The 10766-nt window shown below is 46.1% G+C and overlaps 1 protein-coding gene across 1 annotated transcript; it reads left to right on the top strand.

Annotated features, from left to right (window-relative positions):
* Positions 1–468: 468 nt before the first annotated feature.
* On the top strand, positions 469–10522 carry BPIFA3 (BPI fold containing family A member 3). The gene is made up of 7 exons (XM_040247533.1): positions 469–595; positions 5817–5967; positions 6978–7085; positions 8103–8252; positions 9459–9543; positions 9964–10027; positions 10488–10522. Exons 1-7 carry the CDS (start codon positions 469–471, stop codon positions 10520–10522), a joined length of 720 nt encoding a protein of 239 aa, XP_040103467.1.
* Positions 10523–10766: the final 244 nt, after the last annotated feature.

The following is a 10766-nucleotide window of genomic DNA, read 5'->3' as shown; positions in this document are numbered from 1 at the left end:
CCAGCACTTAATTTCTACCAAGAAAGCATGGTGGTAGACATTACAGATGATCCTGCCCTTAGGAAAACCCTAGTCCAATTGGGAAGCCTGAGATTAGCCATCCTCACCCATTCATTCATTCATTTATTCACTGAAGAGTCACCAACACCTAGCCTGTGCAGAGTCTGGGAGAGGACCCCTGCTGGATGACCCAACAGTGGGCTCTACTGGGTGTCTCCAAGCAACCAAGCCTCCCTCTGGATCCCTGGCCTCACCTCAGTGCTCCGCCTGCTGCCCTCACCATGTGAGCAAGCCCTGGGGGCAGCTGCCAGAGCCCATCACAACATCTCCCCACAGCATGCTGGGGGGCTAACTCCAGTGTCATCTTCCTACCAAAAACCATGAGTCCACTCATCCCAGTGGCCACACTTGCAGCCATCCACCTGTGTATCAACTGATCTTTCTTGATACCCACAGGTCCCAGAACCCATGATGCATTCTGTCTGGAGGCTCCTGGTCCTCCTCGGCTTGCTGGCCTTGCCCTCAGCCCTACACAAGCCACACCAGCCTGGCCTGGCCAAGACTCACACAGACAGCAAATCAGCTCTGGCGAGAAGTAAGCTAACCTCATGCTCTGCCCGCTGTCGCAGGGAGGGTGGGAAAGCATTACCCAGCTAGATGAGCTGGGATCAGTCACTTACCCTCTTTTCCTTCTCTTTTTCATAGACCCGAAGTACAAAAAATTGAGGTTGAGTTGATCATATGCCTGTTCATAGCACATCATCATTATCAGGCACCATAGCAAGGCCCCTCTTGTGTTTTATTTTATGTTATTTTCCCCTCAACCTCTTATTATTCCCCTCTTCCTTGGCAGGTAATGCAGTATGTTTAATATATGTGTTTTAAAATACCCATATCCTTATAAAACATAGGTTGGCCATAATGGTTGTTCAGATTCTTCCATGACATCTTAATGATGTCAATAAATAAGTTGATGCCAACCCAATAAACAAGACTTCATTTTTTTTTTTTACTGTTTTTTCTGGACATTATGCTGTTGACGTCTGTTGCTTCATATTAGTGCAGAAAAGTCCATGAAATTCATCCACTTCACCCACTTGTCCATTTCCTTAGGGATGAACACTTGAGTTGTCTCCAACTCCCTGCTAGTATAAACTGCATAGTGATGAACATTCTCATAGGTGTTCCTTTTAGAACCTGTGAGAGAATTTCTCTGGGGTATATCCTAAAGGGAGATGGCTGGGCTCTACGGCAGATGCAAACTGAATTTAACTAAAGACTGCTAGGCTGCTCTCTAGAATGATTACACCCATTTCAGTAACAAGCAAGCACACCTCTGTCCCCATGTTTCCCAGCACTGGAGAGAACCCACCTTAACCAGTCTCCTTGGGCTGCTATAGCGAGATACTACAGACCGGGGCGCTTGAACAACAGACATTTATTGTCTCACATCTCTGGAGGCTGCCAGTTCAAGTTGCCAGGGTTGGTTTCTGGTGAAACCTCTCTTCCTGGCTTGCAGACAGCCATCTTCTCACTGTGTCTTCACCGAGCCTTTCCTCTGTGTGCACACAGAGAGTGAGTGAGTGAGTGTACTCTGGCATCTCTTCTTCTTATAAGGACACCAGTCCCAGTGGATTAAGGGCCCCACCCTTATGACCTGGTTTAAGCTGAACTCCTCCCTCAAGGCTTCATCTCCAAATAGCATCAAATTTGGAGTCTGAGGCTTTGATATGTTCATTTGGGGAGGGGTAGTGCAATTCAGTACATAATGTCATCTTTCTAAATGTCTGCTAGTCTGTTTTGTTTTTTTGTGAGCAATATCTAATTGTTTTAGCTTGACTATCTGATTAGTAGGAACTTTGAGCATCATATCTTTTTTAAATTTTGCTTATTTATTTATGACTGCACTGGGTCTTCGTTGCTTTCTCTAGTTTCCGCAAGTAGGGGCTACTCTCCATTGCAGCACACGGGCTTCTCACTGCCTGGCTTCTCTTGTTGCGGAGCACAGGCTCCAGGCATGCAGGCCTCAGTAGCTGCAGCACGTCAGCTCAATAGTTGCAGCTCTAGAGCGTGGACTCAGTAGCTGTGGTGCGTGGGCTTAGCTGCTCTGCAGTATATGGGTCCTTAGCCAGTGAATTCTTAACCACTGGACCACCAGGGAGGTCCTGAGCATCACATCTTAATTTTTTTAGCCATTTTGACTTCTTTGAATTCCCTGTTCTTACCCTTTCCCCATTTTTCTATTTGCTTTCCATTTTTTTAATTCTTTTTGATTTGAGATGTTAATTTATTTGATGTTAGTCCCTTGTCAGTCTAAGCACTGCTAACATTTCTCTCAAACTGTCACCTGTTAACTTTGTGGGTAGATGCTTCATTGAACAGGAATATTTTCAAACTTAGATGTAACATTTTAATTCATTTGGAGGCTGTCTTTACGTATATGTATATACGCAAGTTAGAGATTCAACTTCACTTCTCTCCATATGAGTCCATTTTCTCAACTCATCTACTAAATGATTAAATTACAAAACACATGGATCCCCTTTTGAGTTCTGTGTTCTGTTTCTGTGTAACTGTTTCCATACCAAGAACATAGTATTTTAAACACTGCTGCTGCTGCTGCTGCTGCTAAGTCGCTTCAGTCGTGTCCGACTCTGTGCGACCCCATAGATGGCAGCCCATCAGACTCCCCCGTCCCTGGGATTCTCCAGGCAAGAACACTGGAGCGGGTTGCCATTTCCTTCTCCAATGCATGAAAGTGAAAAGTGAAAGTGAAGTCACTCAGTCATGTCGGACTCTTAGCGACCCCATGGACTGCACCCTACCAGGCTCCTCCATCCATGGGACTACATCTTTGTAAAATGCCATTTCATCTGATAGAACTTTCTTCTTCCAAATGAATTTTAGACTGGGTTTAGTTCATTGAAAAAGAAGAAGTAATCTTCTGGAAATTTAATTAGGATTTCATTGAATTTGTTTATGGATTTAATGATATTTTTGCAATATCACATTATCCAATTGCAAACTTAGTATACCTTTTCATTTATTCAGATTTTATTTTATAACCCTTAATAGAATTTTAAAGTTCAGTAAATGCTTTGAGCATGCTTTGTAAAATTGATTCCTAGAGATTTTGTGAGTTTTGTTGCCTCAGTAAATACTGCCTGGTTTTCTATTATGTTTTCTAGTTGGTATTGCTGCTACAGATGAGAGGAAAGTTGTTGATTTTTGAAAATTAATCTGCTACCCCAAAGTCTATGGTTTATTAGTTCTAATAATTTGTCTTATTTATTCTGTTCAATTTTCTGTCCAGAGTATTACATCATCTGCAAATAGTGACAATCTTTTCTATTTTCTTCTAAACCTTATAGTTCTTGTGCCTTTTTCTTATTTTGCAGTATAGCCAAGGTCTCCTATAGGGTTGATAATATATCTAGAATTCTTCACTGAGTATATTTTCTGTAGGTTTTTGGAATATAGTTTTTATTTTGTTAAAGAAGTCCCCTTATATTCCAAGTTTCCTAAATTTTTCTTAATCATAAATCCATATTAGCCTTTAACAAGTGCTTTTCTGCATCTAAAAATTACCATTTTTATATCTATTATGTTAATACAATAAATTATATTAACAGATTTTCTTATGTTAAACCCATCCTAGCATCTCTAAAATAAATATTACATTTTATAATGTACTATAATTATATCTAGTGGAGGTGATGGAATTCCAGTTGAGCTATTTCAAATCCTGAAAGATGATACTGTGAAAGTGCTGCACTCAATATGCCAGCAACTTTGGAAAACTCAGCAGTGGCCACAGGACTGGAAAAGGTCAGTTTTCATTCCAATCCCAAAGAAAGGCAATGCCAAAGAATGCTCAAACTACCACACAATTGCGCTCATCTCACACGCTAGTAAAGTAATGCTCAAAATTTTCCAAGCCAGGCTTCAGCAATACGTGAACCATTAACTTCCAGATGTTCAAGCTGGTTTTAGAAAAGGCAGAGGAACCAGAGATCAAATTGCCAACATCCGCTGGATCATGGAAAAAGGTAGAGAGTTCCAGAAAAACATCTATTTCTGCTTTATTGACTATGCCAAAGCCTTTGACTGTGTGGATCACAATAAACTGTGAAAAATTCTGAAAGAGATGTGAATACCAGACCACCTGACCTCCCTCTTGAAAAACCTATATGCAGGTCAGGAAGCAACAGTTAGTATGTCAAGGCTGTATATTGTCACCCTGCTTATTTAACTTATATGCAGAGTACATCATGAGAAACGCTGGGCTGGAAGAAGCACAAGCTGGAATCAAGATTGCCGGGAGAAATATCAATAACCTCAGATAGGCAGATGACACCACCCTTATGGCAGAAAGTGAAGAGGAACTAAAAAGCCTCTTGATGAAACTGAAAGAGGAGAGTGAAAAAGTTGGCTTAAAGCTTAACATTCAGAAAATGAAGATCATGGCATCTGGTCCCATCAGTTCATGGCAGATAGAAGGGGAAACAGTGGAAACTGTCAGACTTTATTTTGGGGCTCCAAAATCACTGCAGATGGTGACTGCAGCCATGAAATTAAAAGACGCTTACTCCTTGGAAGAAAAGTTATGACCAACCTAGATAGCCTATTGAAAAGCAGAGACATTACTTTGCCAACAAAGGTCCATCTAGTCAAGGCTATGGTTTTCCCAGTGGTCATGTATGGATGTGAGAGTTGGACTTGGAAGAAGACTGAGCGCCGAAGAATTGATGCTTTTGAACTGTGGTGTTGGAGAAGACTCTTGAGAGCCCCTTGGACTGCAAGAAGATCCAACCAGTCCATTCTAAAGGAGAATCAACCCTGGGATTTCTTTGGAAGGAATGATGCTAAAGCTGAAACTCCAGTACTTTGGCCACCTCATGCAAAGAGTTGACTCATTGGAAAAGACTCTGATGCTGGGAGGGATTGGGGACAGGAGGAAGAGGAGACAACAGAGGATGAGATGGCTGGATGGCATCACCGACTCGATGGATGTGAGTCTGAGTGAACTCCGGGAGTTGGTGACGGAAAGGGAGGCCTGGTGTGCTGCGATTCATGGGGTCACAAAGAGTCGAACACGACTGAGAGACTGAACTGAATGTCATGTGATATTTTTATAATGTACTATTAGGTTTGTTAGTTAGTCATTTATTTAGGATCTTAACAAATTTTTCATATATAAAATTGATGCATAACTTCCTTTGTACTGTTCTTTTTTCTAATTTTTCACTTTTAATTGGAGGATACTTGCTTTGCAGTGTTGTGTTGGTTTCTGCTGTACGACAACATGAATCAGCTATAAGTATACGTGTGTTCCTCCCTCCTGAGCCTCCCTCACACCACTCCACCCCTCCGCTCAAGGTCATCAGTCTTGTACTGTTCTTGAAGCAAGTTGTACTAGCCTGATAAAATGAATTTTGCATCTTCTTTTCCCATTTACTTTCATAATTACCTTTTTATAAAGTTGTGTAAGAGTCTTCCATGGAACCAGGGATTCTTGGTGACCCATGGACTGTAGCCCACCAGTCTCCTCTGTCCATGGCATTCCCCGGGCAAGAGTACTGGATGCTGGAGTGGGTTGCATTTCCAGGGGATCTTCCTCTAGGGATCAAACCTGGGTCTCCTGCATTGTGGGCAGATTCCTTTACCATCTGAGCCACCAGGGAAGCCCCCCAGTAGATCACTCGGTGAGAAGTGGGTGCTGCAGCCTGCAACCTGGGCCTCCTGGCTCCAACACCTGCCCCCCCCACCTTTGCCAGGACATCGTGCAATGTCACTGGTCCCATGTCTATTTCTAGTTATTGCCCAGGGCCTCACGAAGCACAATACAGAGGGCCGAATCCAGAACATTCACCTCCTGGACAGTCTGAATGCCTCTGGGCAGATGGCCCCGGGGATGATGGGCTGGCTAATCAGCAGCATGACCCTTCATCACCATCAAGAAGGCAGGTGAGATCCTGAACACCATCCCTGGCCCTGGGATTCCTTACAAAGCTCTGGGTCAGAGGGCAGAGCTGAGGCCTGGAGGTGCAAGCCCTGTGAAGAAGGAAGGAGGGAAGATGAGTTGGGGGGATTCACTGGGGAATGCAGCACAGCATAGTCATTAAAGGCAGAGGTTTCAGGAGCAAAAGTGTCCTCACTTACATCCTGGCACTGCCACCAACTTTGGGGAAATTGTTGGACCACTCTGATCTCATCTATGATATAGGTACCCAGAGCACAGCCTGGATAACATCTGGGGTGCCATAGGAACCCAGGGCTAGAGTCAGACATTTGAACCCCACTTTATTGCTTGAAAGCCATGTGACCCTGGGCAAGGTATTTGAGCTCCCCGAGCTTCAGCCTTGAGTCCCATCAGTGAAATGGGCATAATGACCCCTGCCTCCTGGAGTTGATAGGGGCTTTCCGCACTGCACTCATAGCCACTGCATAGCCACTAATTATACAACTGCATAGCTCTTGGTATAATTAGTCTCACAGAACTGGGCCTCTTTCACCTTCACTTTTCCCTCCTTCCTCTCAATGGATGCAGGTCTCAAAGCTATTCAACTGTAACACCTGCTGTGCCCTTGACCTGCCTTCTCTGTGATCTGAATCCCTCATTCCCTCCATTTTAATGAGTGCCAGTGCTCATCACCTTGATGTATGAGGCCACACTCACTTCCCTTCATTCATTCCTTTAACAGTCATCCTCTGAGAGTATTAGGCTGGCTCTGAGAACAAGCCCAGTGGCTGGGTCTGCAGTTGGCTGTGGGTTTCATGAGACAGCTGTATGGAGCTATTAGGGGCGCTTGGGGTCAGCTTGCAGCCCAGGACTCCTACCAGGAGCTCTTGCCAGCAGAACATCTGTAAAAGGATCTGACTCCAAACCCAACTGCCAGCCTTGTCTGTCAACCCAAGGTCTTGAGGTCTGAGGTCCTTCAGCATTGGTGGGGGCCTTTTTCTCCTTCCTTGTGCAGTGCCAACATTACCAACGCTCAGCTGGACTATGGTGGGATCCGGATGTCTTTCCATAAGGAGTGGTTCACAGCAAACATCTCACTTGGATTTGACATTGACTTGAGACTGTGAGTCATACAGAAGCAGGGTCTAAAGGGCGTTGTTCCTCTTCGTTGGGAAGCCGGGAGTGGGGGCAGGCAGATTTTGGCCATTTGGGGAACCCAGATCTTTCTGCCCCAGCCTGGTTTCAAATCCTGGTTTCCAAACTCACTTGCTGTATAACCTCAGGCAAGTCACTTCACCTCTCTGAGCCTTGGTTTCTTCAGCTGAAATGTGGATGGCGATCACTGATAAGTGGAGACAGGTCATTTGCTCATTTAAACCTATGTGAGTTCCCTACAACGATCTTTAAAATGGTGCACTGGGATGACCCAGAGGGATGGTACAGGGAGAGAGATGGGAGGGGGGTTCAGGATGGGGAACACGTGTATACCAATGGTGGATTCATGTTGATGTATGGCAAAACCAATACAATATTGTAAAGTAAAAAAAAAGAGAGAGAGAGAAACACTTTAATGATCTCATCACCCTTCCCTCTGCCTGTTTAAACTGTCCTTTAACATTTGCTGCTCCCAAGGAAATGGAGGGCTCCACTAAGTGATAAAGATTTTTAGAATAAAACTAAATCTCCATTTTTGTATTTCCAGAGGCCCCCTCCCAGAAAGTGTTAGTCACTCAGTCGTGTCTGACTCTTTGCCACCCCATAGACTGTAGCCTGCCAGGCTCCTCTGTCCATGGGATTTCCCAGGCAAGAATACTGGAGTGGGTTGCCATTCCTTTCTCTAGGGGATCCCTCCCAATGCAGGAATTGAACCCGGGTCTCTTGGCTTGCAGGCAGATTATTTTACCATCTGAGCAACCAGGGAAGCCCAAAGGCCGCCTAATCTAGTCTATTTAAAAGGATCTATGGAAGCCACCCAGGCTAATAACATTTTTCTCCTTAATCATTGACAACAGAATTTAATATCCAGGCACCGTGGAGCCCCACTGGGCTGGTTTCGCAAAACAGCCACTCTCCATGTTGGCTGCCTTCTCCTCTTTCTCTGTCTCCTGCCCTTCCCCCTCCTCCTCTCTCTCATCCCCAGGCCTTTCAATAACCATATCATAAAGACACATGAACGCATGAACCTCTCTGTGGAGTTCTGGCTGGAGAAAGATGAGTTTGGCCGGAGGGATCTGGTGATAGGCAAATGCCACGTGGAGCCCAGGAGTGTCCACACGACCTTCCTCACTGAGTAAGATCCCAGCCACCCCTTCCCAGGGCTGGGCCCCTTCCCGACCGGCACTGGCTTCGGTCGCACGTCTCCACCACCTCCTGGAAAAGCCCTAGACTGACCTCACGCTTTCCCCAGACCTCTTCCTCCTCCTGCATTCCCATCCTGGGGATGGCCCTGCCAGCCTCCAGAAGCCAGACTCTCCCTCCCCTCCTACAGGCCATCTTCACCAGGTCCCATCAGCGACCTCCTGGCAGCCCTCACCTCTTCCCTGTCTCTCCATCCCCACACCCACTGGCCAGGCTCATAGTCCATTTTCTGAACCTCCTCCGGCTTTCCCTGACTCAGTCCTCACTGCCTTCACTCCATTCTCTCCCTGCAGCAGGGGGATTTTCTGGTCTTCATTCTCCCCCAGCCCAGAAATCTGGTCTTGCCCCCCACCACCCCCGCACCTCTGCTTCAAACCCTCCAGCGGTCCTCCAACACCCTCTGGATAGAGAGCAAACTCCTGGATGTCACCCAAGGCCCTGCTTGTCCTGTCCCATGCCCCACTCTGCAGCCCTTTGCCCTCGAGCTTCTCTCAGGACTCCCTCCATCAGCATGATATATTTCCATGCCACTGTGCCTTTGCACATGCTGGTCCTTAGGCCTATGTGCCCCTCCCTTCTCCTTTAAAGCTCCTCCTCATCACTCAGCCAGTCGACAGATACTTAATGAGAGCCTACTGTGTGCTAGGCACGGTGCACTTAATGCTAGGGGTACAGTAGTGAACGAGATAGAAAAAAGCAGATCTAAATGAAGATTTGTAGGCTGGCTGACCAAGTGAGTGAATCCCAACAGACTAGTGAGTCCCTCAAGAGCGAGATCCATGTCTGATTTCTCTCCATAATTCCAGATGCCTGAAAGCAACTAGGTCCTCAGTATATGTATGTCCATTCATTTATTCATCAGGTATTCACTGAATGCCTAGATCATGCCAGACATCCACAGAGAGGACCGTGGGGTGTGGCTACTGACCTGGTTCTAATCTAATCAGCGCTTAACTAGCTGTGCGACCTTGGGCAAAGCACATCATTTTGCCCTTTGATTGTTGCTTACAGTGACACCTCTCATGTAGAGCTGGCTGAGGAGTCAATGGCTGTGTGAGATGTTCTCCACACACAGCCCTTGACATTAGTGTTTCCTGTATTTATCTCTTCTGTGCAATACACCCACCTCTCTTTCTAGAGCTATCCCACCAAAGGTGAATCCTTTTCTCCGCAACTTCAGAGACAACTTGGAAAAAGTTATCCCACATCTGATAGAAAGTCAGGTAAGTTTGAGAAAAAGGGTTTTCACCTTGGGCACCCTTGAGTCTGTGGGCCAGGGCATATATATTGGCATTTCATGAAGAAAAGGGTCTTTAGAACCTGGGAAATCTCCATTAAAATGTTCAGTTTTGCCATCTACCGGCTGTGTCTTTAGGCAAGTGACTTAGCCTCCCTGAACCTCAGTTTCCCCATCTGTAGCATGGGAACCATCACATTCTCTATTTCACAGAAAGTCACAGAGATTCAGGGGGACAAAGCAGAGTAGTGTGGTGCATGGCTCCTGGCAAATAGTTGACACTCAATACAGGGAAGCCACTCTTGCCATGGTTCCTTGTTGAAATCCCATGGCTCCCAGCCACAGGCCCTCCAGTTTTCTTCTTCCAGTCCCTGGTCTGACCCTTCTTTCTGTCCTGGTGGCCCAGGTATGTCCTCTGATTGATGAGATACTCAGGCAGCTGGATGTGAAACTGTTGAAAAGCCTCATGGGTAAGTGAGCACCTGTGTCCGTTTGGTGGGGAGGACTGAAGATAGGCAAATGGACAAGAGAGCTGCCCCTGCTTCAACACCCATGGAGACCTTCTGAGGGGTGTCTGCATGTGGGGTGGGACAGTGGAGGGCACCTCTACCAATCAGGCTGTACCCCATCAAACCTCCAGGTCACCAGAGCTTCCCCCAAGATCTCTGCTCAATCCTTAGGGAGCACTTACCCCCCTACCTGAGCCCACCTGAGCCCCAGTTGCAGATAAACAGATAAAGTCCCTGCCTTCAGGGAACTCACTGTGAATGGAAGACACAAGAAGTGATTAGATATCGTTTCAAGAGTTTCAATGCAAATGTTCCCAGCACTGGGCTTTGGTCAGCATGGAGGATGAGAGACCCCTTCAGTGTGGAGCTGGGGAGTTGGGGGCAAACACTTGGTGACTGATTCTGCCTCTTCTACTTACAGAACAGGATATTGCTCATGAACTCAACCAACTTTGAGTCCAGCCAACCTTCCATGAACTAGACTTGAGTGCCCTCCAGCAGCCACTGATGACTAGAGGGAAATAACACACTTGGAGACTTTAAGTCTCCCTTACAATGGGGCTTCTGATGCCCCAAAAACTTGTACCACAGGTTCTATGGACATCCTGTCCTCTTCCATAATAAATTCTAGCTCTGAAGAGTGCAAAGGGCCTTCTGCCTAGGTCCTGAGGTTTGGGTTCCAGAAGTCAGACCTGAAGAA

Source organism: Oryx dammah, unplaced genomic scaffold (genome assembly GCF_014754425.2).
Source record: "Oryx dammah isolate SB20612 unplaced genomic scaffold, SCBI_Odam_1.1 HiC_scaffold_10, whole genome shotgun sequence".
NCBI lineage: Eukaryota > Metazoa > Chordata > Mammalia > Artiodactyla > Bovidae > Oryx > Oryx dammah.
The sequence above is the reverse complement of the archived record's forward strand: the minus strand, read 5'-3'. Positions and strand labels throughout refer to the sequence as shown.

What these genes read in the sequence shown, in the direction of transcription:
- BPIFA3 (XM_040247533.1), top strand. Translation starts at nt 469, where the DNA reads ATGATGCATTCTGTCTGGAGGCTCCTGGTCCTCCTCGGCTTGCTGGCC. An exon ending in CAAATCAGCTCTGGCGAGAA is followed by an intron (nt 596 to 5,816) that starts GTAAGCTAACCT and finishes GTCTATTTCTAG; the next exon opens with TTATTGCCCAGGGCCTCACG. An exon ending in CATCACCATCAAGAAGGCAG is followed by an intron (nt 5,968 to 6,977) that starts GTGAGATCCTGA and finishes TTCCTTGTGCAG; the next exon opens with TGCCAACATTACCAACGCTC.